This window comes from Balaenoptera physalus (assembly GCF_965194825.1).
Source record: "Balaenoptera physalus genome assembly, chromosome: 1".
Classification (NCBI taxonomy): Eukaryota; Metazoa; Chordata; class Mammalia; order Artiodactyla; family Balaenopteridae; genus Balaenoptera; species Balaenoptera physalus.
In genome coordinates, this window is record NC_138882.1 from 169,383,789 (window position 1) to 169,410,447 (window position 26,659).

General features: G+C 50.2%; 1 protein-coding gene across 2 annotated transcripts in view; it reads left to right on the top strand.

Moving 5' to 3' along the window:
• CSMD2 (CUB and Sushi multiple domains 2) overlaps positions 1–26,659 on the top strand; it is a 652,460-nt gene that overhangs the window by 300,895 nt on the left and 324,906 nt on the right. For both annotated transcript variants that reach the window (XM_082415250.1, XM_082415251.1), the window contains exons 6-9: positions 3,867–3,979; positions 18,179–18,256; positions 23,434–23,521; positions 24,222–24,346. In XM_082415250.1, coding sequence (XP_082271376.1) covers positions 3,867–3,979; positions 18,179–18,256; positions 23,434–23,521; positions 24,222–24,346 — 404 coding nt within the window. The remainder of the gene's footprint in view (positions 1–3,866; positions 3,980–18,178; positions 18,257–23,433; positions 23,522–24,221; positions 24,347–26,659) is intronic.

Consider the following 26,659-nt stretch of genomic DNA (forward strand, 5'->3'; position numbering starts at 1 on the left):
CCTGGTATAGTCTTTGACTCTAAGGCTTAGAGCCACTGAAGATTTGTTTTTAATTAACTCTATTAAAGTATAATTTACACAAAATAAAATTACCTATTTTATTTTATTTTATTTTTTTCTGCGTTGGGTCTTGGCTGCTGCGCACGGGCGAGCGGGGGCTACTCTTCATTGTGGCGTGCGGGCTTCTCATTGCGGTGGCTTCTGTTGTTGCGGAGCATGGGCTCTAGGCGTGCGGGCTTCAGTAGTTGTGGCACGCGGGCTCCAGAGCACAGACTCAGTAGTTGTGGCGCACGGGCTTAGTTGCTCCACAGCATGTGGGATCTTCCCAGACCAGGGCTCGAACCCGTGTCCCCTGCATTGGCAGGCGGATTCTTAACCACTGCACCACCAGGGAAGTCCCTAAAATTACCCATTTTAAATATACAGTTCTGGGGGCTTTGACAAACGTGTATATGCCATATAACCACCATCTCATTCAAGATATAGAACATTTTCATCACCCCAGAGGGTTCCCCTGTGCTCCTTCCCAGGCAATCCCCACCTGTACCTCTCACCCCCAGCTTTGGCAACCACTGATGTGCTTTCTCTCACTGTAGATTAGTCTTTTCCAGAGTTTCATATAAAGGGATTCACACAGTATATAGTCTTTTATCACTCAGCATAATGCTTTTGAGAATCATTCATGTTGTTGTGTGTGTCAGTAGTTTGTTCTTTTTCTTGGAGAGTTTTGAGTGAGGCATGATACCATCGCAATGGCAGAGTTTAATGTGATGCTTCCAGCATTTAAGCCTCCCATTCTCTGATAGATGCCAAGAAAACTCTCAAATACGCATTTATGTCCAAGGAGGCAGGAGTAGTGCAGAGTAGAGATGCACAGGGCCCTGAGTTTAAGCCTCGGGAATGAACAATCATCGTCAGGATTCCTGGGAGCAGGTGAAGGTGTGGGAGAAATGGGAGGCAGAGGATGTCCCTTCGGGCTCCTCCAGCCTGTACCATTGGGGGTTAATGCAGATCCCAGGGCTGGAGAATACCGACTTTGTGACTTCTGGTTACAACCTTGATCATTACTCTCTTCCTGCCCTTGGGACCCCAGCATCCTCCCCTCATTCCATTTTGCAATGAACAGCCCTTGGTTCTGAATTATTCAGGTAAATTCTCCCTATTTCTACTTCCCTTATGTAAATAGTCTCCAGGCTTTGTTATTGAGATAGAATTGAATTTGGCCTGGGGAAGAAAAAAGCCCACCATAGTGTTTGTGGCTCCTTAGAAAACTTAAATGACTCTGCCCGTAATAAAGTATTTTAAATGGGGTCTGGTGAAATACAGTAATTGGTTTCTGTAATAGCTCTTACCCTAGCAATATGGGTGATATTCTTGGAGGTTGGTGTATATCAGCATTTTCATTAGAGTAAAAACTCAGTTTTGCAGGGTGAGAAGCTCCTTGGTTAGTTCCTTTGTCTAATAGGCATTTATGGAGACCCACCATGCTGGATCTCTTCCTTTCACCCCTCCAGATCATCTCCCCTCCCTTGTCTACCCTGTTCCATGCTCAGGAAGACTTACTGGTGAGACTACATCAGTATGCTCCCTTGCCCTCTGGCTTCCAACTGGGCTAGATCCACAGAAACATCAGCAGTAGATTGGAGGAGGGGAGGGGAGGGGAGGGGAGGGGAGGAGAGGGGAGGGGAGGGGAGGAGAGGGGAGGGGAGGGGAGGGGAGGGAGGGAGTGTGTCTTGCTCCCTCCTTGTGGGATTTTCACAAACTGGCTGTAGTCTCCACTGACTGAAGATCTGGGTCCTGTGTGGTGGCCCTTTCTATGCAACCCTCTCCTTCAGGGATAGCCATGTCCTCTCCAGGCCTGTGAGTGGAAACCAGACCCCTGTTAACAGCCTCAGGATACTGCCCCAACCCCGGTGGTGAAGAGGCCATTCGTTCAACTGGAATTATTCTCATATGACCGAGCCACCTGTTTTCTGCTGGAACCCTGACACACCTGCTTTGTATCAAGCATTGTGTTAGGTGCTTAGTACAAAGAGGAAGAATGAAGATGATGGAGAATAACATAGCAGCTGCCATTTACCAAGAGCTTTCTATTTTCCAGAGACCGTGCTAAAGTCTTTTTTGTGTGTTATCTCATTCAATCCCGGCAGCCCTTTGAGAGAGGGATTATTATCTTCATTTTACAGATAAAGTTACTGAGAATTTAAGTAATTTTCATAAGGTAACACAGCCGATCCCTCTAGAGTCCCAGCTTCTCCCCTCCCCCACCCACCCACCAGTCTGCACTGCCCTCTTTGAGGCATTATCCTAGGGAGACACACACGTAGGTAAATAAATTATAATTTTAATAACATGCTGTGACATCACAGAGGAGGGGAAAGGAAAATTATGTTTATTGAGCTAATATGTGTCAGATACTGGGCTAGGTTCTTTGCCCATAAGGCCTCTCACATATTCCCACAGACTCTCCGGGCCGGTGTTGTTCCTCCATTTTCAGAAAGATCAAGTAACTGGTCCCAGGTCACACTGGTAGGAAGTGGTGAAGCCTGGATCTGAACCCAAGTCCGTGTGGCTTCAGAGCCGAGGAGAATAGGAAAGGCCTTCCTGGGGACATGGTGTCTGAGGGCATCCCGAAGTCGTCTCAAGTGATATAGCTGGTGCAGGAGAGAGGGTTACGCGCGGGTACATTCCAGGCAGAAAAGGCAAAGGCACAGAAAAGGAGAAAGCTTGGAATGCTTCGATGTAAGCAGGGTGTCCAGGCGGGGTGGGAGCGGTGGTGCCATAGGGGATTCATCAGGATGTTTTGTCCCTGATTCAGACGCAGGGAGGAGGAGCCGAGAGACACTGGGCGTCGGCCCGCTGGAGGCTGTGGGGTTGAGGAGAGAAGGGCGAGGGGCTCCTGGGGTGCAGCACAGCAAGCAGAGCGAGAAGGGGCATCCGGGGCTTAGCCTGGGTGTGGCGGAGGGGCCGGCACCGAGCGGAGGCCCGTTCAAGCAGGGGACAGTGTGGAAAGTTTGGAAAGCCAGTCTTGCATGGGCACCGGGGAGCCATGGAAGGTTCTTGAGCTCCGAGCAACTCTAGGAGGAAAGATCTGATTGACCTGAAAGCTGGCTCAGGACACAGCTTGTCAAGAGGCTGGGGCAGTGCCTGGCAACGGTCGGGGATATCCTGGTTTCCCACCCACTGAGCCGGCCTGGCTGAAAGCAGACAAGGCTAATCTAAGGGCGGAGAGGTGGCCCAGCAGTGGGGGCTGGCCTCTTGTGGAGGAGCAGAGACAGGGGCAGGGGCCAGAGAAGACCCAGCGCCTAGTTGGTGACCCCAGAACAGGCTGTCACAACTGGGAAGGGCCGTGCTGCCTGTAGGCGCTGCCTGAGCCCTTTCTCCTGACTCCTCAGAGTCCCCGAGGGGCTGGCTCGGGGTCGCTGAACCTCTGCCCGGGAGTGGGGGGCTGAACCTCCGCTGGAGAGCTGGGCTGGTCCTCTGCTTGCGGGCTGGACCTTTGCGGGGAATCTGGATCTCTGCTAGGGGTGGGTATGTGGACATCTGCTGGGGTGACGGGCCTCTGCTGGGAGGGCTGGACCTCTCTCCTGGGCAGCTAGACCTCTGCTGAAGGTGGGGAAATAGGCCTCTGTTCCAGGCCTGAAGGATCGCCCCCTCCTCTCAGCAACTCAGCGGTGGGAAGAGCCCCCGGGGCAGCCAGCTCAAGCGGCCCAGGCTGCAGGCTACTGGCGGGCGGCTGGGCCAGCACGGCCTTCCCTTCTGCCAGGCCTGGGAGGAGGCCCCAGCCCACGTGGGCAGTGGGGAGACTCCCGGGTGCCCGGTCTCAGGCAGCTGTGGTCCCTGACTCCGTCTTCCTGTCCCCACAGGTTCACCGGAGCCAGCCTCCCGGCCCCCGTCATCAGCAGCAAAAACTGGCTGCGGTTGCACTTCACGTCCGACGGCAACCACCGGCAGCGCGGCTTCAGCGCCCAGTACCAAGGTAGGCGGGGCCGGGCTGCCCTGCTTCCCCGGGGTCGGGGGCGGGGGCGGGGGCGGCAGAGATGATGCCTGGGGCCGTCTTGTCCCCGGACTGGGTCCGGTGTGTCTTCAGGGTACACTTGCCTCTGTTGTCCTGCTCTTATTTGCGGACTCAGAGGTCTGCATATCTGCGTGTCTACATCTGCCATTGTGGTCTGTTGTCCAAGGGAAGACACTTCTCAAATTGTGTAGAATGGTGTACCCTGAGCTGCCCGTCTTCAGGCCAGGCGAATCATACTAGTTTATACCAAGGGCCTCCTGAGAGCCGGGCACTGTGCTAGGCTCTTGGTCAGCGCCATCTCACTTAATCTTCATCATTACCCTGTGAAGTAAATACCATCACCATCCCCATTTGATGGACGAGAGAGCTGAGGCCCAGAGAAATTAAGGCAGTTTCCCAAGACCATCTGAACTCCTGCCTTTTGAATCCAGAGCCCACCCTCTTAACCGGCAGAGTTTAGCCTACCCTGGTATAAAGCGGGAGAGCTGCCCACATTTCAGCTCTCATTCATTTCACGTAGAACACAGATGTTTGACAAACGATGGGCAAAACAACTCTAGGGAACTCTCTAGCTTAGGTGCTCAAATCTGTGAAGAGCTGTCTGGTGGCAAGAGATCACACCAAGAATGGCAGGTGGAAACTGCAGGTAAGCAGATTTCTGCTCCAATCGTGAAGGATTTCTTAACCCCGCGAGCCGCACATAAAAATGAGTGGGTTGACCCCGAGGCAGGGAGCTCTCCACGCCTAGAGGAGATCCCAAAATCCAATGGATGGGTGGGAGTAGATGACAACATTCCTTTTCAACCTTGGGTTTGTTCAAAGTACACAAAATTTATCCACAGAGATAAACACCAAGGGTTGGCTTCAAAGTTGCTCATTAAGCCATTACTGTCACCAATTACAAACTGAGGTTGGTTCTGATTGATTCAATGTGAACTTGTATTGCACACCTATTAAGCAGAAGGCCCTATATAAGACCCTGGGGAAGAGAGTGGGCTGTGCTGTGAGTGAGAGAGTGTGGTATATTGGTGTGCGTAGGACACAGGCCTGATGGAAGAGTGAGCTGTGATCACCACCTCACCGCCGAGGGTCAGGAGGGAGCACTGACTCCAGTGGAGGACATGCTGGCAGCTTGTCCCTCCAAGCCTCACCTCGGAGGCTCTGAGCACACTGCCCCCGGGAGGTGGCCCCGGCAGAGCGGGGCCCCCCCAGGGCCAGGCTTTCAGGCTGGGATAAAAGCAGCACTGGGAGTAGAAGCATTACGTGTAAAATCTGAATCTTTTATGAATAGCCTCATTTCCTTAGCCTTGGGTAGCAGGAGTCCCTTGAAATATTTTTAGAAATAAACAGGAAACCAACCTGGTCTGACAAGCCTGGCTCCGAGAACTTTCCTGGATACATTTTTTCCGCCGCTGAGGTTGGGCCTTTGTGGGAGTGAAGCACCTCTCTGGATCTTTCTGTTGTGTTTTCCAAAATAGGAAAGAAGAGGTGAATGTTATTGTTTCATCTGATTAAATAGGTGCCAGGTGTTTCTAATATTTCAAGTTTCTGAGGCCCCATTTGTCATGGTCATAGATTAGGGTTTTCTGCCAGACAACAGGCAATGAGGACCCAGGCCAGGCAGTCTCTAGGTCAGGAGCACACATCCGTTGCACACCTACTGTGCACCAGGCGCTGTACTAGGCAGTGTATAAGCATTGCCCCATTTGATCCTCTCCACAGTGCAGCGGCTAATATGTTTTTAATTTCCGTATTTCAGTTGAGGAAGTTGAGGTTCAGAGAGGTGCACAGACCACACAGCCTATACATGGTGAAGCTCGAATTCATTCGCAGGCCTGTGTGAGTTTTTCTGCAAAATCACAGGGCCTTCTCATATGGTGCTTTGGGTGCCTCACTTTTCCTATTTGACTGGTATCTTTTAAACTTTATTTTGTTAATCTCACCCCACCATAAAAAAATACATTTTCCATCACAACCCAGGACACACATATATATCTGCAGAACTAAAAGGAAAATGTCACCAAGTGGTATTTACCCTTAGTAAGAGTGAGGCCCCTGAAAATTTCTTTTCCAATTTTTAATGTTAGTTGCAACCTCGAAATCAATTTCACAAGTCTGTAGCAGGGAACAACCCACAATCTGAAAAGCTGTTTTAGTTATGAACTTCTCAAAAGCAGGCCCCTTCTTATTCTCTCTCTGACTCCCCCCAAGACAGCCCAGAACAGGATTTGCACATTGGTGTGTGCCAGCGTTTCTCTCTGGGTTTCAAGAACTTGGCATTTATTACTTCATTCAGACCTAACAGCAACTGTGTAAAGCAGGTACTACTATTAGCCCCATTTTACAGATGAGGAACGAGAGTTGCAGAGAGGGTAGGTATCTGGCTCAAGGTCTCCTCGATAGAATGTTGGAGTCTGAGTTTGAACCCCAGCCGTGTTCATCTGGATCTGGCATCCTAATATACTGTGGTGTATACTGATTGTGTTAATACATGATTCTCCCCTGTGAACTTTCTCTCGTGTTTTCCAGACTGAGGGTATATAGTGCAAGGGTCTACAATAATCATTTGGAAATGCAATTGGTAACTTTATAATGCAGGGTGTCTCAGCTTCCGCACAATTGGCATCGTGGCCTGGATGATCCTCTGTTGTGGGAACCTGCCCCATGCACTGCAGGATGTTTAGCGGTATCCCTGGCCTCAACCCACTAGATGCTAGATGCCAGCAACACACACATACACACACACGACAACCAAAAAGTCTCCAGACTTTGCCAAATGTCCCCTGAGTGCAAAATCACCCCCGAATGAGAACCATTGCTCTAAAGGAGTGAAAACTTTGGAACCACTAAAGACCATTCTAAGTTTTGCTACTTGCAAGTTCAGTCCCAAAGAGTAGCAGAGAGAGGTTTCAGTCAGGGGTCCAGTAGGAGACAGGAGCATACTTATTGCATGGCTTTAACTGAAGAAGGTTTAGTGAAGGGTCCAATTACAGAGGTAAAGGTGAGATTAAAGGAACCCAGAGGGTTTCCTTTTAATGAGATTACCCAGAGAATGAACGACAGAGAGGCCTTTACCACACTAGGGAAAGGGCCAGGGGAGACAGGAGCAAGAGCTGGAGCCATTGAAGAGGGGCTGCCTGGCACAGCTGAGGAGCCTGACCTCTGCCAACCTACAGTGCAGAAGGGGGGGGCCAGGAATCTGTCACCAGTGCAGGAAGAGGGAACTGGAAATATCACCAGTGCAGAAGGAGGGGGCCTGGGAGTCAGTAACCAGATCTTGCCCTTCTCCCTCCCTCACATCTGCTGTGCCTCCCATCTGCCAACCCACTAGGAAACCAGCAACAAGAGGACAGTCTGCTCTATGCCCTGGGAGACTGACCAGTTTGACCAGTGGACCCCCTTGTTCTGTAGCCGTCCACAGGGGTCCGGCTCTGGGGGCACAGAGCTGGGGGGAAAAGTTTAAAGAATGGACCTGGGGAGTCATCAGCACGGGCTCAGCTTCACCCGCGCTCAGCTTTATGGCATTAGAGTCTCAAGGGATGTAGGGCACTTCAGAGCCAGCAATTACCAACTCCTGATTATATCGATGGATGTTTTGTCCCAGAGAAACAAAAAATAAAATTAAAATAAATAAAATAAAATAAATCTAACTAACCTACAACACAGCACATTCCATTCCTGTCTCAATCCAATCAGAATTTAGGGCTGTTCATGGCCAGACACAATTTTAACCAATACCACATGGTATCAGAGGATCTGAGTTCTAGGCTTGCTTTGCCTGGAGCTGGCTGTCGGAAGGTGGGCAATTGTATTTCATTTAACGAGCGTGTCCCATGTGACACTACCACGTGACAGCACAGAAAGATGTACACAACGAGGCCAGTCTCTGCTCTCAAGGAGAGCAGGTTCAAGAGAGGAACAGACATGAATATACAACTTCTGTGCCACATGAGAAGAGCTATAGTTGAGGCCTGATGAAGGGTTCTAGGACTGGAGATAAAGAAGCACTTCGTTTTGCTGGACACACTTAAGGAGAGCCGAAAAAGGGCAGTGACTTCAGTGTGAGTCTCAAAAAGATGCCAGACAGACAATGGAACGAAGCATTCCAGGTAGAGCTGAAGCAAGGTAGCGTGAAAGTGCTAAGTCTAAGGAACCACAAATATCTGTGTGTGTCTGGAGCACAGGTCAGCAAACTATAGCCTGCAGGCCAGACCTAGCACTCTGTCTGTTTTCATATGGTTCTTGAGCTAAAAGTAGGTTTTACATGTTTAAATAGTTGGAGGAAAAAAAATCAAAAGAAGAAGAATATTTCATAGCACATAAAAATTGTATGAAATTCAAATTTCAGTGTCCATAAATAAAGGTTTCTTGGAACTCAGTTACACTCATTCATAGACAGATTGTCTACAACTGCTTCAATGCTACCAGAGTTGGGTAATTTGCAACTGAGACGACGGGCCACAGCCTAGTATGTTTACTCACAGACCTTTTACAGAAAACATTTGCCGACCTAGAGCGAAGTCTGCAGTCCAAAGCAGTGAGGGGTAGCGGGTCATGAGGCCAGAAAGAGAGGTGGGGGTCTCGTTGTTAAAAAGCTGCAGTAAAGCTGGGCTTGATTCCATGGTGATGAGAGGTGATCAGAAGTTTTAACAAGAGGGGAGGTGTGATCATGTTTTCATTCTAGAAAAATCTTTGCTGTAGAATGAAACTGGTGGGAGACAGTTGAGAGTTTTGGAGAATGAGAGGATGATGAGGATCCAGAGGTTAGGCAGAGGCAGTGGAGGGGGGGGGGAGGGGACAGACCCGAGGAGAACTTTCCATGGCAAACCAGCCTGGACTCAGGACTCGTCAGATTTGGGAGTGAGGGGGGATGCGGAGAGGAGATGAACGAGTCAGGCGTGAATCTTAGGTTTCTAGCTTGAGTAAGTGAGTAAAAAAATTTCTTTTAGAAGTACTATTCACCAAGGTAGTCTCTGGCACAGGGAGATGGGGGATGGATTTTGCTTGAGACACATTGATTCTGGGGTAGTACTGGGATATCAGGGGTTGAGAGACTATCTAATAAGTACTTGGCTATTCTGTCCATCTGTAGCTCAGAGAAGAAGGGTCTGGTCTAGAGATAAAGACGTAAAAGTTTCAAGGCAAAGTAGAGGCTGAGGCCACCAATCCCCTCTTAGGGCACGAGTCTTCCCCATGTGTGTAATATGGGCCCAAGAGAGTGGGCTTTTAAAGTGGGTTCCTTGGAGGCCAAGGGGCTCTCCCAGCAGCTGTTTTGCTAGCGGCTGAGCAGGTGGGATTTCCATCCCAGCTTCAACCAGAGAATTCTCTCTTTGACCTATTTGTAGCAGGCATTTACCTAAGCAGATTAAAATAGGTTCTTGTACCTGGCAACCCCAGGACTTGAGGTTCTATAAGGTTCCTTCCGGTTTTGGAAGGCCACTGAGGTTGTATAATCCATCCCTCTGTCTCCAGGTGAGGAATATTTCCAGTCCTTCTCAGAGTGTTAATTGCTTTCTTGGTTGTTTTGTTTTTATTTTTTTAAGCCTAAAGGGATGACAGTGAGAAGAGCCTTTTTTTAAATGCCCCCAGTGGCCAGTGATCACAAAGGGGGAGGGGCTTCCCTGGCAGGGAGGATAGCACCCCCCACTATTGCTTTCCTCGTCTGTAGAGGGAATAATATTAACCCCACAGGGCTACTGGAAATTAAAGGAGCTCCTGGTAAAATATCTGACACGTGGCAGTCACTCAATACACGGAAACTTGAAGCTTCCTACCCCATCAGTCACCTTGACCCCCTGTTTGTTATATGGGAAACACTTGTGCAGTGAGAGCGATCTGCCTGCTCTGGCTCCTTCTCACACATGTTCCCTTTGCTGCCACTCTGACCTGATGATCATCCTCTAGTGTCCGTCCCTCCCTTCAGCCAGATCCCAGCCTGGCCCCGCTGTCCCTTCTCACTGCCTCTGTCCCTCCCTTCAGCCAGATCCCAGCCTGGCCCCGCTGTCCCTTCTCACTGCCTCTCTTGTCAAGTCAACCCTGGTGACCAGGAGACTGAAAGATATTCTGCTTTCTAGAAGTCCTGTGCTGGGTCTCAACTGTCCGCCAAATAAACTTTTCCATTTGAGAACAATTTGCATTTACTGAGATGCTTGAGGCTTTTTACGGTAACAAGCTGAAGCTTCTGTTGTTCACATGAACATGTTGCATTCTTAATTGTGACTGATCCACAGTCCTGGGCCAGAGCAAAAATGCCTCAGGCATCCCATGGCCCAAGCTCTGATTCATCTGTCCTATTCTTGTTGGCCCTCTGAGCTGCCAGACCCCTTACCAGCCTCATTTCCAGGTTTGGGCCTCTGGGGGCCTCAGCACAAGTCTCAGGGGCCCAGGGCCGGCTCCCTACAAAGCCAAGCTCCTGAATTCAATCAGGAGGGAGCCTGGACTTCCCTGGCAGTCCAGTGGTTAAGACTTCACCTTCCAGTGCAGGCGGTGTGGGTTTGATTCCTGGTCAGGGAGCTAAGATCCCACATGCCTCACGGCCAAAAAACCAAAATGTAAAACAGAAGCAATATTGTAACAAATTCAATAAAAACTTTTTAAAAAATGGTACACATCAAAAAAAAAAAAAATCTTAAAAAAGAAAGAGTGGGCCTGAACTGAAAAGTGAGCGTGAACACATATGTGATGCCCCTCACCTCACCAGGCTTCAAGTGTTACCCCTTCCTTTTGCCAGAAATTAATTCAAAGCACATATTCTGTAACAGTGGGTCGTTCATCCACTCAGTCATCAAACTCTTATTGGGAACCTTCTCTGTGCCTGGCTCTGTGTCAGTCCCGGGACGCAGACACAGGAGCTCATGAGGCAAATGGCTAGAAGCAGACCTGCTGTTCCCGTGTAATGAGGGCTTCAGCCGAGGTCCGAATGAAGCCTGGAGAGGGCACTGACTACTCCCTGAGACGTAGACAGAGAGGCAGAGAGGAAGTAACCTCTGAGTGAGGCCTTCCAACAAGAGGTAGCCAAGCAGAAAAGAGGAGAAAGGATGTTCCAGGGAGAGAGGAAAGTGTTGCAAAGGCAACTGAAACCAGTAACTGATGGCCATAGTGATTTCCTTAAACATCCTGCTTCCAGTTGTTTCCTCCAGCTGACTTCTGGGAAGCTGTTCGTGAAGACCGCTGCACAGCCCATTGTTAATAGCAAAGCATGTCTCTATTCTTTCTCAAATTCCTTTCCCATTTAGGTTATTACAGAGTGTTGAGCAGAGTTCCCTGTGCTCTACAGCAGGGTTAGGGTTATAACTGAATCGCTGTGCTGTACACCTGAAACTAGCACAACATTGCTAATCAACTATATTCCAATATAAAATACAAATTTAAAAAAATAGCAAAGCACGGTCCTAGGAATTAGAACATGAGCCACCCCCGATGCTGCCCCCCATCTACCATGCCAGGGTCCTCCTCTCCTTTAGCAATTCCAGCGGCACAGCGAGTTTTGCTGTGGTTAACCGAGAAACTGCACCAGCATCTCCCAGCAGAGCACTACTTACCACCTGAGTTGGGTTGATGATTCCTTTTGCCACCATATTTTAAAAATTGCCCAGCATGGTGCATAACCAGCTTCAGAGGAAGTTTGCAAAACTTTCTCAACTATCCGTTATCCTTCAACACCTGCATTTTTTTTAATTTATTTATTTATTTATTTATTTATTTTTGGCTGTGTTGGGTCTTCGTTTCTGTGTGAGGGCTTTCTCTAGTTGTGGCAAGTGGGGGCCACTCTTCATCGCGGTGCACGGGCCTCTCACTATCGCGGCCTCTCTTGTTGCGGAGCACAGGCTCCAGACGCGCAGGCTCAGTAATTGTGGCTCACGGGCCCAGCTGCTCTGCGGCATGTGGGATCTTCCCAGACCAGGGCTCGAACCTGTGTCCCCTGCATTAGCAGGCAGATTCTCAACCACTGCAACACAAGGGAAGCCCCAACACCTGCATTCTTAGCAATGGTCATCGCCAGAGTTTTGAGTGTTCTTTTAATGATTTCTGTACCAATTTTTTGCTCTTCATTTAGCTGGATCAGTGAATCCAAGCCTGGAACGCACTGAAGCAAGGCAGCCAGGTGACGCTTTTGTGAACAGCAGCTCTTGTAGCATTCAGAGCATCTGGGACTATTTCTTTTCATTCTCTTCCACGTCACTTGTCCTAGCAATCTTCAGCAGAGTTACTCCGTCTGAAGTTTTGCCAGATGTTCTTTTAGTTTTTCTTTTTCATGGTCACTGACAGTAACATTCTAACTGCTCAGTGATTTCTTAACTATGTTTCTCAATTTCAATATTGTCACCTTTTCCTTGCAAGAATGTGGCATCACCTTTGGTCACAATAACCTCTCCAATTTTTCCTAGGTCATGAAGCAAAACCTCTTAAAGATTGAGGGTCCAACTCACTTTTCCAAGTACCACACCATCAGTAGCACCGGCCTTGTTGGGTTCATTCTGTGACACCAAAACCTGGAGCTTGGGCTCTTATAACCCAAAGGCCAATTTTCATCCTATTCCAATTGAGTGTACTGAGGGCATTTTCAACAATTATAATCAAAGACTTTCACTGGGCATTGGCAATTTCAAGAGTGGATACCAGAAACCATCAGTGTCCTGGAATCCCCATTTCTGAACTTTTGATGTATTATTCAAGCAGAGAGATATGTAATCTTAGTCAACTTTTGTGCCTTCAGTTCCTAATTCATCATACAGTGTTTTCCTGTCCTCTATTGTAAGCACACCCTTTGAACCTTTGTGGTTGCATCAGAAATGATGTTGCTGATTTCTGTCTCCATGTTTAGAAATTGTGGCAAATTGAGCAGTCTCTTCGGGGTTTAGCGCAGGTTTGGGCTGCTTCCTTAGTTCAGCAGTTATAGCGTCAACACGCAGCCTCACACCATTCCTGGTTTCCACCGGATTAGCGCCTTTGCTAATCTTCTTGAAGCCTTCCATGGCAATCAAGAGTGCCAGTGCAGTAGCAGTGGTGGCGCCACCCCAGCCTCTTCATTTGTGTTGGCGGCGTCCCGATCAAGTCTGGTGTGATAGTTTTATATTTATCCTTTAAGTCAGTTGACCTGGCAGCAGATACCTCACCTTTTGTTACTCTGAGGCATCTTCAGCTCTGTTCTGTAACCACTGTTCTTCCCACCATTCTTCTCCGTAGTAAGGGCTTCCCCATCTGCTAGAAGGTCTGCAGCTTGAAGCATTAGGTCTTAGGCATCTGCACCGAATTTTATATCTTTGGCATGAATCTCAGTGAGATGCGGAGCCAGTGCGCCAGAACCTGGCTTTGTCCAGCAAAAGACAGTGAGTAATAAAAGCATTTCTGCAGGGCTGGTGACCAGGCAGCGAGGCAGGTCCTCAATGACAAGGGAAGGGCAGAGTGCAGGATGCACACCCAAGTTTGCGAAGTGGCAATCAGATTGCCATTTTTAAAAGATCACTGTCTGCAACATTTTTTAAGATGGGCCAGAGACAGTGAGTCGGTGAACCAAAACCAAGCAAAAAAAAAAAAGGATACGTTTAAGGCAGGAACGACTTAGAACATTGAAAGAAGGATACGCACTGGAGAAATTTTCTGAGGCTGAACTAACTGGATTTGGTGTGGATGTGGATGTGGGAGGACATGAAGGGATGGTCCAGACAGCAGGACAGCCAGGTGGTGGGGAAAGGCGAGTGGTCAGGCTGAGAGCAGGGGCTCACTGTTGTGGAGGGAAGTCTGAATCCACTGGGATGAGAAGAAGCCGTAGGTTCCATGCACTTCTTGGTTCCCAGAGCCATGGAGGCAGGTTACGCCTCCCTCTCCTGTCTCCTCCACTAACAGGTCCTTGTCTCCCGCTAGCTCAGCCCAATAACTAATGCTGCAGACTAGAGAGGCATTTGTATCGCCAGATTCTTCCAGCTAAATGTGTACCATGTGTTCCGCTAACCTTTACAACAGTGGGGAAATGTCTTGTAATTAACCAGAATATAAAGGATGAATGGAGCAGGCTGGCAGTCTCCTGTAGTCATTATCATTCAGAGGAGGTGAATGTAGCTACTAAGATTTCCGTCAACCAGTTAAAGCCAGCACTTTTCTCTTGGGAGTCCTGACTTTGTTCACATACAGTACAAACACATGTATAAGCGTGAATTATATTTGTATGTAAAGGTTTGTAGCCATGCATACACAGGGGCGTAAATGTGTTCTTGTGGGTGCACTGGTTGTAGACACGGATGTGCATGCGTGCATGGATGTGTGGCGTGCATATGTGCGCCGGGGGTGTGCATTCAAGTGTAGCCGGGACCCAGGAGCCAGCCCCGGGCTCCACATTTTCTCCACTGCGTCAGTGGTTACAGAATCCTCTTTAGAGACCAGTGCTTCAGTGCAATACCATAGGTGCTACGCTAGTGGGCGCTCCGTGAATGAATGTTCAAACAAGAACAACTACACCTCAGAAATTCTCCAGGTCCTTGCTGTTTTGCCCTTGCTTTCTGCTTAGTTCTGTTAGCAGTGTGCTGTGGAGACCTAGAGAGAGAAGTGCCCTTGTTCTCTGACCTTTCACACCAGGTCTGCCCTGGTCTGTCCGGCTAGTTCTTCTACGAGCTCATTTCAAGGCTGATTTCCCATGGTGCTCCATCTTCCATGGTCACCCACCACACACTTGGTCAGACTAAGACAAATTAGCTGTCTGTAATTCAGTGTGCGAGTGCTTCCCTGGGATTGCCAAACCACTGCGACCCCGGTACATGGAGGTGGTTTCTGGACACTAAGATCCCTGGCGATGTGGATATTGCCAAGTGGGTACCCCCCTAGCCAGGTGGCTTTCTGACCCATTCATCAGTTCTGGGGATGGCGTAGGCCAGCTGTAGGCTCCACCTCCCCAGAGCCTGGGCCAGCTGGGCCTGGACATACGTTTCTTGAGAGGTTGTGTTATTGGTGTGAGGAAGCCCTGCCCACAGAGCTGTGGCCCCCGCGTTTCCCAAGCTAACGTGGGGACCCACCAACAGCGTGGGTGACGCAGCCTCTCAGACCTGGCTCAGAGGGGTAAACCGTCCCAAAGTTTGCATATAAGTTAAGGAGCCCCCTCTAACTTTTCAGGTTCCTTCTCAACCAGTTCTTCTCACCACCTTAACAAACTCCATCCCGGGGTGAGTAGCAGGATGCAGAAGAGGAAGGACGGAATTAGTTCCTGCTGGGAGGCATCATGATGTCATCCAGTGGCTATTAAGCACTGATGAGTCAGCTTAGACAGTCCTTCCTGGAGAGGACCGAGTAGACAGGATGGCCATAGACATTGGAAGGATTCCCTCTGGGGCCTGGAGATGGGGGAGGGGCAGGAGCCTCTTTCTCGATGCAACCTTGAGAAGAGAGGAAGAGGGCTTCCTCTTAACCACCCCCTCATATCCACCTGCATCTCACGGTCCCCCTTCAGCAGCTACAAGGAAAACCCAAGCAGTGTTTGCCCCTGGGAATGGCATCCACGGGGCACTGACCCCCTTCCTCACCCCCTCCTCCAGCGGACACTAGAACCTGAACAAGGGGCTTGGGAAGACTCTGACTCACCTCCTCCTCCTTAGCCGGATGCCCTGAGCCATCTTCCCAGACCTGCCCTCAGATGGGCTGCACTGGGTCCTAGAGACCCCTCTCCTGATCCCTGCCCATTGGTGGGGCATCCGGGAGAAGAGCTGGAATTGTTCTCACAGTGCTGGGACCATTCCTGTTCTCTTAGGGATGTTGAATCAGAGGACATTTTTTCCCCCTGCCTCACCGTTATTAGCTTGGCTTGAATAATGCATGTTTCCCTATGAATACCCTGTTTGATAATGGGCCCACGTTAGTGTTCATTGGAAATTTTCCTGCTGAATACACATGGAGAGTAATACACATTTATAAAAGGGATTTGAATGCACGTTGGGAAGTGGTGACTCCGTGGAAGTAACTGAATTTTGTCAGGCATTCAGCTTAGACAGCAGCTTGCTGGGGGACCAACCTTTGGGGAGCTTTTTGATACAGGCAGAGCAGGGATAGACAGGGGGTGGGGGAATACTCGGAGATGGTCCCCTTTGCACACCTGATCGCTGTAGGCTTTAGTTCTGGGGTTGACATGTTATCTCAAGTGCAGAGTGAATATCTGAGTCTCCAGGGGCTGAGCTGGGGAGGGGGCAGATGCTGAAGAAGGTTGACCATGCCCTTGGGATAACTTTGGGGACAGGTCACAAGAGAAGATGCTGAGGTCCCACCAAGAGCACAGCTGCCTCCTGGCTGTGTGACCTACAATAAATCACTTAAACCATTGTGAACCCCTATTTTGTTATCGATCAAGTAGGTATAATAACGACCGGTCAAGGTTGTTGAACATATATAAGGATCAAATGAAATGATTATTGAAGACCCGCTATGAACCAGGCACTATTCAAGGCATTGAGGACACAGCAATGAACAAAACAGACAAAAATTTCTGTCTTCGTGGAGCTTACATTGCAACGTAGGTGACAAAAATCACTAAGAAAATTATATGTATGCTAGAAAGTTAGGGATAAAGTGGGTAGGGGTTAGGGAGAACTGGGGTTGGAGGTATAGTTTTAAGTGGAGTGGTCAGAGGAGGCCTGCAGTAGGAAGTGGTGTTCTCACAAAGGCTTCAAGGAGAAAAGGGAGCAAGTCATGAAGATAACTGGGAAAGAGCCTTCTAGGGAACTGGCAGGCTGAAGCAGGCATGGCTGGTGTATTGTTGGAATTTCAGGGGGGCCCATGTGGCTGGAGAAGAGTGACTGAGGTCAAAGATGGGGTCAGAGAGATCGCGGAGAGGGCCAATTGGTCTGGGCAGGCCCTTTTAAAGACTTTGGCTTTTACTATAGGAGAGTTGGGTTGCCCCTGAAGAGTTTTGAGGAGAGATGTAATTTGGTCTGACTTGTGTTTTAACAAGATCCTTCTAGATCTTGTGTTGAGAACAGATTAGATGGGGGCAAGTGTGGAAGATGGAAGGTCATGGCAACAAGGGGAGAAGTCTTGGAGATTTGGACCAGAGATGCAGATGTGGAAACTGCACTGGGGATAAATTTGGAAGGGTTTGCTGATAGATCATGTGTGGGTGTGAGAGAAAGAAAGGGGCCAGCGATGCTGATTTAAGTAAAGAACTTGTAAGGTCCTCAGCCCAGTGCTTGGCACGTAGGAAGTGCTGGTCACAGTTGTTAACCGCTGCTGGTACCAGTCAGAGTGGGGCTGAGCCCCCTGGCAGGGGGTTCTGGGGCTGGACAGATAAACCAAGCCATATAACCAGAGACAGGATGAAGCCCTTGGCAACCAGCAGAATGCTTTGGAGCATAGGGGTACTCAGACCCAAAGGAGGTTGATGGATTCAGAGGAATAGCCTTTGGAATTGTGGAGTTCTGGCTCTGGGGCCCTTTGTACGCTATTTGGCCAGTTCCTGATGAGCTATGGACTGGACTTAGCGTTGGGATCAAAACCCAGTTCAATCCATCAGACCATCCGCCAGTGACCTCCCGGACTCAGCTGCCCCTGCTCACAGTAGGTCAGCGGGTGTGGGCTGGGCTCGGCTAGGATGACGGGCTCTGCTCCTCGTGTTCCCACCCTTTCAGGACCAGCCATGTCTTCTCCCAACGATGACAGAGATTCAAGTGGGCAAGCCTAATCTGACAGGCAGTTTTCAAGTCTTTGGACACATCAAGGCCTCCATAATGACCAAACCCAAAGTCAAGGAGTGGAGGAAATATACTCCACCTCTTTAACAGGAAGGATTACAGTCACATTGCAACAGCTGTGGTTACAGCGAGGGTGACACCTTGGGGCCCTAATCCAATGTAACACACCTGGCCAGGGCTGGTTCAGAAATTGGCCAGGACTGGATCAGGAGGAGAGCAGAGCTGCAGAGGGCGGGCTGCGGGGCTTCGCATGTGGACACTCGCCACCAGTTTGCGGGGAGATCACCCCGGAGGGCCAGCCTTGATAGCAGCTCCTTCTCCGTGTTTGAGACCCTGTTGCACTTGAATGCTACCCTTAGTATATCCCTGCCCAGACGGGCTTCTGGCTTTGACCCACCATGGAATGTCCCAAGCTAAGAGAGAGATCATTCTGGAGGGACCCATCCCCAGTCCCATACGACAACTAAGCCTGATTTTCCTTTCACCTCTTCTCTAGTCAAGAAGCAAATTGAGTTGAAGTCTCGAGGCGTGAAGCTGATGCCCAGCAAAGATAACAGCCAGAAGACGTCTGTGTGTAAGTGTCCGCCCCCGGCCAGGCCTCTCGCTCGAGGCCAGAACCGCAGGCGCTGTGACCGCGGGGAAGCCTGACGATGCTGCGCTGATGTCCCTTCAGCCCTGCTTCCCTCCGCGCGGGTCTGCGCGTGCGCACACGCTACCCTGGTGCCCAATGAGCAGCCCCGGACCCTGCCCTTTGTCTTCTCGTGTTCCTCCTCCCATTCCCCTCCTGCCTCTTCTTTCTCCCTCACTTCCCATTCTAACTGCAATCCAGGGAGTCATTCCTGCTACATTTCTTTCTTTATTTTTCCTTTTGAATCACTTCCACCTGCTAAGACAATCCTTTTTCTGGCTCATCTAGGAGTCAGTAGACTCCAGCTGGGATTTTGGAGGCTTCAAGTCCCTGATTCCAGCTCCCAAGGCAAGATTGGGGGAAGGGGAGAGAGGGGAATGCCTAGAACCTTCCACCAGGGTCCATGGACCTGGCTGGGCAAAAGGTGGACTAGGGAGTGGGGGTCCCGCTTCTTGAGCTGATGGGGCAGTGCCGGGGGCTCCCTGCTTGGACATGGGGCAGATTCTGTCCATGGAAACGTGTTCCTGCCATTGATGTTTGAAAGATCAAAAGGAGGATGTCCAGTGCTGGGCAGTTGTCTGGAATGTCACTCCAGAAGCACCTGATCAGAGCCTGTGCTAAGGGGCTTTTGAGCTAGAGCATAGGAAGGCTTTCCCAAAGGTTCTGGGCCACTCCAGGAGGCTGGACTTGAAAGCAGAGCAGATTTTTCCAAGAAACGCTCTTTTTTCATTCTGGAGGTGGCGGCAGGGAGCCTCCCTTGGTCCCCCAAACACCTGGCCTTCTGGTCTACCTTCTGCCTCCCTTTGCTCTCTGCTTCTCACGCCCTTCTCTCTCTCCTTCCACTCGTCCTCCCTCTTTGCACTTTCCTCTCCTTCCTCCCCCCTCACCCTATCTGCTTCGCCCTCTTTTTCTCTCTGTCTCTGCTCCCTGCTGACCCTCTCCTTTCCTCGTTCACCTCCATGTGCTCCCTCCTCCTGAGGTGCTGGAAGTAATTGCTGGAGAGAGGCAGAGAGAGGCCATGGGTGGGTCCAGAGCTCCGTTCTGTGGGTGGCAGGGAGCAGTGGGGGGAGAGGCAGTTTGGTCCCAAGGCCGTGACGAAACTGAGCCTGGCTGTGGGTTTTCTCTGGTCTTTCAAGTCCTCCAATTGGAGACAGGCACCACTCCTTGCCTCTGGGGACCATTGTCTGGTCACCCTGCCACAAGGGGGCTGGATGGCAGAGGGCAGCCAGAAGGCCCTGCTTCTGTGCTTGACTAGGGAGCCAAAGGAAGGAGCAGAGGGTTAGGTCAGGAGTCTGCAGGGAAGGTTCGAGACATGGCCCGGGCCCTCACAGACTTTCTTTCTGCAGCCACAGGAAACCAGAGGAACTGAGGCAGGCACGATTCAACTTCAGAGTTTGCCCTGGGGCCACAGGCAAACTTTAAGGAAACTGCTCTGATTTGGGAGAGCACGTTTTTATCCCAGTTGTATCCTTAGGTAACTGTGTTATCCCAGGCCCTAACACCTCAGTTTCCCCATCTGTAGAATGGGGATGCAAAACCTTATCCTCCCTTTCTGCTTTGGATCTGAGTTGGGGCTTCTTGACCTAGGACTTCAGGAGGTCCATGAACTCGCTAGAAAATCACATGTGTTGTTGTGGGTGCATTTTGGGGTGGAAGGGAAGGGTCTGTGGTTTTCATTAGTTCTCAGAGGTACCAAAAACTCCCTCAGAAAGATGAAGAAACCCTATTTTAATAAAAAAATTCAAAACCTCTTTGAAAAAATATACATTTCTCTACAACAAGGTACTGGTCTCCTTTCTGAGATTCCTTCAGGGAGGAATGGGTGTGTGACTCAAGCTGCCTCGGAGGCAGGTCACCAAATGTCTGCAGGGGTCTGGCCCATTGTGTTCTGCCCAGATTCCCTGTGGACAGATGTCCTGAACTTCAGGGGAGGAGTGGGCCACACTTACATCTCCTGGATCCTACTTACTGCCTTTACCAGTCTGTGGGCACCATGGGCCCCCGGCCATTGGTTCTGTTCACCCATGTGTCTGTGGCTCCCTTCACTTTGGGTAGAAGGCATTGTCTTTCTGAGTGTGTTGCGGCTTCTTCCTCACCATAGGGACCGGGGCAAGGATCACCTTCCGGTCTCTTCGCTCTGCAGCCAAGAGCAAATTCATGCTACAAGCACAAGCGGCTGGTCTTGAATAGGCAGGGGAGGCTGGAACTCAGGAAAGAAAGGGGAAAAGCCTTTTGCCTCTGTAACTCCGACAGTAAACTGTTCACTGGGATTTGAGTTTGCTTGTTTCCGGGGAGCCTTGAAGGCTCATACGGGGATGCCGTCACCTGTTCGGTCCTCCCAGGAAGAGAGGGCACTGGGGGGGATATGAGCTGCTCACCGCTGGGCTTGCAACTTCCTGGATGGCGCCTGAGCCTCATTTCGGGCTGGCTGATTAAAGGGGACGCAGCAAGGTTTGCCATACATGTCAGGGGCTGCGGTTCGGCGGGTGGGCTTCGCCATGGCCTCGGCTCTCCCGTCCAGCCACATCCTCATCAGTCAGCCTTCCTCTGTGCTACGCTGAGCAGTGTCAGCTCTGAACGAGAGGGAGAGAGAAGGAGGCAAGAATCTGCTGTGCATTCTTAACACGCTGCAAGGTGGTGTGTGGTTCCCATGTGGTGGTAAGCAGGGCCTTTGGATGGGGGCAGTCGGTGCACAGGGTTGAGTAGGCAGGGCCTAAAGAAGGTGGGCGCTTAGCTCAGAAACCCTCAGTAGGGCTGGGTCACAATGAGGCTGTCTTGCCAACAGACGAACCCGCAGGTAGAGCTCAGGGGTCCTCTCTCCCTCCTGCCCCTGGGGATCCTGGAAGCCCCAGTTTTCTCTTTCCTCCCGCCTGCTCGCAAAACACCGAGGCCCCAGGAGGCAGGGGCTTGCTCTGCTTTTGGAGATGGCGCTTCCGTCTTATTAGCCGAGCCTGAAGGGTCCTGGACTGGGGGAATGTTGATGTAGCTTAGTTGAGGATGTGAAAGTTTCAGAAGTAGAGGTTTGGCAAGGAAGGGGCTGGGAGTAGGGGACGAGTGTCCAGTGGGAGCGACTGGCTTGAGCCTGGCACTGTGGAATGTTGGAAAAAAGGAGGCTGCCCAAGAGGCCTTGTACTCGTCACCACACAACCAAGAGGGTAACTGGTCTCTGGCTTGAGCACTCAGTCTGTCCAAATGCCCAGGTTCCCTTGGCCAGCCACACCCGGGGCTCCCTGGAGATTTGGGCAGGTTTCTAACAGTAGAAATGAGCTTCAAACTCAGGTCTGAAATGAGACTAAATGAGTCAAAAATGGGATTCCCCACTGCTGCACTTCCATCAACTCACTTGCATCCTCACAGGTCGCTGGGCCAGGAAGTCCCCTGCCCCCTCTCCCCATGCCCTACTCTTCCACAAGCCCTGATGACTCTTTCTTTGCCACGTGCATTCCCATCACTTCATGTCTGTCCCCACTACCAGGCTCTTGTTGTCCTTTACCTGAATGAGCACAAAACTTTCTAACTCATTTCACAGTAACTGGCCTCCCTCTGAGCAATCCAGATCTTACAGTGCCCTTCCCCACTCAGGACTCTTCCCATCGTCTTTAGGATCAGACTCGAGCCCCTTCAAAGTCTGACCTCTGAAACCTCACCTTCACTCCTCCATGTCACTCATACCCTCCCTCCTGTTCTGGCACACCGAACAACTTACAGTTCTGTTTCCATGTCTCCACCTTGCTCCCCGGGCCCATCTGTCTGCCTGAAATGCCATTTCTCTGTTATCATGTATCTAAATCCTACTATCTCAGTAGCTCCATGTCAAATGCTGCCTCCTCCAGGCAGCCTTCCATGCTTCTCTCAGCAATATGAGATGGGTCCTCTCTCTGAACCTCCCTGTAGCTGTATCTTTCATTACCTCCCCATTGTGGTTCTGTAGTTTCTTTCCATAGTTCATGTAACTCCTTGAGGACAGTGGAGTGGTCGTATCTTATACCTGACATTGGCACTTCCCACTGTATCCAAATAGGGTCTTGTATACAGTAGGTGTTCAATTAATGCTTGTTATGTACCATGTGCAGGAATGAGTGGGTGAGTGAGTGAGTGATGGAGCACGTTGCTCATATTGTGGGACACTGACTGGGTGAGAGGGAAATGGGCCAACTCAGGGAATGTTGCTCCAGTCTCCCCATCATCCCTCGTCTAGAGGTGGTTGTCGGGATTGTGGGGTTGGTGAGGGCTTGAGTGGAACTCTGGCTCCTGGTCATTGCCGAGGCCAGGACTCCAGAGGTGCGAGGGAGTTCTAGCCTCACAGCATCTCAAGAACAATGAACTGCAGGGGCCGGAGGGTTTCCACCTTCTCCACTGGAGACAGGAGAAAACTGACTTTGTGTGTATCCGCCGTCCTTTGACCAAGCTTCTCCTTTAACCTAGAGTACCGTGCACGTGGCTTTTAAAAACAGGACTCTGGTGTTGGCGAACGTGAGGGCATCACAGCACCTGCCAGAGCTACCGCAGGGGCTACCTCAGTGCCCTTGGCCAACGGCACGGGCGGGAGATGCTCTGGTTACCGCTTACTCTGCATTGAGAACTGTCCGGTGGGAAGAGGTTTCTCAGCAGAAATATCCGTGTTTGAGCTCAAGTCCCTGCTTTGAACTTCAGACTGCAGCTTTCTCTTACATTCTTTACCGTTTCTGACCACACATCCACCTTTTATTTAACTTTCTTTGAGTCATTTCTCCATTGGGGGCTGAGGTTGGGGGGCTCATCTCATCTAGAGCTGCCATCAGCAGATTGGAAGGGTGGGGAGGCCACCGGGGGCTGTGGACTGTCCACCTCTGGCCGTTGGTGCGGGATAAGGGAACGGGATGGCTGTCGGCTTGGGGTGCCTCTGAGCCCACACGCTCTTGATGAATTTCACTTGGACTTCTCTCCCAAAGGAATTTGTCAAAAGCAGCTCCCCATCTGCACACTCGGGAAACCCGAGCCCAGTAGACCCCAGCAACCCCACAGGCCCCAGCAGAGCAGGGCCTCTTTCTGTCTCTGCATCCACCTCCCACCCTGCGACACTGCCCCGACTGGTTTCTTCCTGTGATTATCCATCTCTGTATGTGCTGTTTTTTGCCTTGTAGTAACTCAGGTTGGTGTGTCCCAAGGGCATAATATGTGTCCAGACCCTGGCATACCTGAAAGGGGCAAAAGACTAGGCTCAGATTTCAGGTAAGATCTGTTTGGGAATGTTCTTATTGCAAGAAGGGTGGGATGGCCTGGTTGGGGGGAAGACAGGGACTGGCCTTCCTGGAGGTAGAGTGGAGAGGACCGTGTGGATACAGGATCACTTCCTGGAGAAGAGCTTTGGGCTTTAACATTCTCTCTTGGTCCAGTCCTGGGACTAGTACCCACACCTTAAGGGGGAAGGGAGGGCTGTGGACTGCCAGTGTCACCCAGCAGACCTATACCCAGGGTACAAAGGGCTGCCATCGTCAGGAATGACATGCCAGCAGGCAGCTCACACCTCTGATAGTCTAGGACACCCTGGGGCCCCAAGACAGTGCATTTTGTAAAGTTTCTAACTATCGAGGCATCTTCTCATAATCCTCCACTTTCATGAAAGTTTATGGGTATCATCCACCCACTCTTAGCTGTCCTAATTGTCCTAATACTTATCTCAGAAGATTGCTCTTTCGCTCACAAAGTCATCTTTTAACTCGATCCTAAAACCATTAAACAGTCCAGAAAAGAAGATGAAGAGCAGGTGTTCCTTCCAATGGAGATTTCAAGTGATAAACGGTGGAGGGGAGATGAAGGGCCAGAGGAGAAATAAAGTTCGGCATGGTGCTTCTTTGTGGACCTAGGAAGGACTCAGGGGGGGACCTGGCAGGCCCAGGGGTGGAGCTCACAGATACTCCTTGTCTCCCAGGTTAGGATCCAGCGTCCAGTTCACCTGCAACGAGGGCTATGACCTGCAAGGGTCCAAGCGGATCACCTGTATGAAAGTCAGCGACATGTTTGCAGCCTGGAGTGACCACAGGCCGGTCTGCCGAGGTGAGGGTGCCCCTGGAAAGGGAGGCCGGCCAGCAAGCTGGGCTGGGCGTGGAGGACGGAGCCCAGCTCCTGAAGCCCGAGTCCAGACTCTCATCCAGGCTGGCTCACCTCACTCTCGCTGCTCCCCACACCTCAGATGCTGCACCCATTTACTAATGAACCCAACACATTTATTTAGCACCTCCTCTGTATCCAGGCCTATAGAGGAGCAGGAGATAACAGAGATAACAGATAACAGAGATGGGGAAGAGAGGCACGGTCCCTGCCCTGCCTGCACCTGACAGTCTAGTCAGGGAGTCACACATGAGCAGGTTTCTGGCCCACCGCACCAAGATATCACAGCTGCACCTAGATGGGAAGGGAAGTCACTTTGTATCATGTCACCTTGAATCCTTCCATTATAGCACACAGACATCCCAAACCCTCCGTCTCAGTGACCTTGTGTCTTTCCACATACTCAGCAAAAAACAGACCTGTCACTTCTGAAAGAATGCTCTGAGCTATGCAGGAGTAACAGGGACCATGACCTCAAAAGACCTCTCTGTGGGATTCCTCTAACCTCACACCTGGACATCTTATTCTCGGGGGCCCTGCCGTCCCAGGTTTCACAAGAACCAAGTCTGGGCTGGCCAAGTCCCCATCCCCCAAATAATCTTAAAATACGGGACCTGAGTGTATTTTTCCTTTGGGACAGGACAGCAGCTGCTTCTATGGTAGAGAAGCCCCTGGCCTCATCTCGCAGGGCACCACTAGACAGCTTTTCATGTCCTACACTGCATTCATCTCTCTTTTTCCATTGTTTGCACACATGACAGGACTCAAGAGTTCTTGGTACAAGAGTAAGGAATCACTCTAGAGTTTGTAAACAAAGACAGCAGTTGCCCTTTTGAGTGACCCTTTGGAAGAGAAAGTGTGCTGCCCACTAAAGTTACATTCCAGATCCTTCCAGTTTAAGAAGGAGATTCTTTGCCTCTCTCCAGGCACATGCATCAAGATGAAATTCATGCAGAGTAAGATGGGTCCAGGATAAAGAACTTAGATCACTGCTGCACTGAGGAAGGGGCAAGTTGGAGCTGAGACCCACTCCCTTTTTTTACTGTGTTGATAAGCGCTCTGGAAGAGGGTCATGAAAATCTCTCTCAAATAAGCCTTAGATTAATTCATTCTCACTCAACTTTGAGGTGGCCACTGTCCACAATTAATAATGTGCTTTGCATCCCCACTGATTTTAGTTATATTATTTCAAAGATTCCACTTAGCTAATATTTTTCTAAAAAATCAAACAAAAGAAGAATTCTTGGGTATTACTCTCAGCTTTGCCACCAGCTGGCCGTGGGTAATTGGGCAAAGCCCCTATCTTCCCCGGGCTTATTTTCTTACTGGTAAATGTAGATCATGGCTCCTACCCTACCCATCTTGTGTTAATGTGAGGGTCAAATGGAGTTGTAGATATGGAAACACTTTATGAATTGGGAAGTGCTGGACAAGAAAGCGAACATCCTTGTGCTAGAATATAAGCTCTATAGGACGTCTGTTTTGTTCACTGCCTTGAATAGGGCCAGGCACATAGTAGGTGCTCAATAGCATGTGTTGAATGGATGATTTAATTCATGAATAATTGAATAGCACAACACTCCATTTCCGGGGAACCAAGACACCAGCTGAGTAGACAGGCATAAAATTATCAAGTCTGAGGATCAAGGCACCCTTTGCCTGTCTGTCATTTCAAAATTCCTTTTGAGGAGCCAGAACAAGGATGCCTTCAGGAGGTGGTGGGATCTGATCTCTCCCCAAGACCTTTTCATTGGAGGCAGGTTGTTCTCTTAGTAATGGTGGTTGTTTACATGAATAAGCCCAGGGTGGGGAAGGGCTGGTGTTTCAGAAGAAAGTTCACGGTCAAGCAATGTGCTCATCTTTTTCTCCAGACATGTTGTGTGCCCCAGTCAAGTCCCTCCAATGATTTTGACCCACTGGACTTTGCATTCTCTGCCATGCTATTGACTTAAGCATTGGGCCGAGCTTTTTCACATCCATTTTCATCCCATCCTCTGCCCCTGGGAAGTGGGGGGGAAATCACGGAAAACAGAGCCAGACAGGATTGGGTACAAATCCAACCATCACCACTTTTTAGCTGGGTGTCCTTAGGCCTGTCTTTTCACCTCTGTGAATCTCTTTTCTTTTGATAAAAGGCAGTGATTATAGAACATTGCTTTATGACATTACTGCGAGAACTAGAGGAGACAGTGGACATGAAAGGCCTCATTTAGAAATGACCCCAGCGTATCTGTGAGGCTCGTGTGCAGCGTGTTTAGT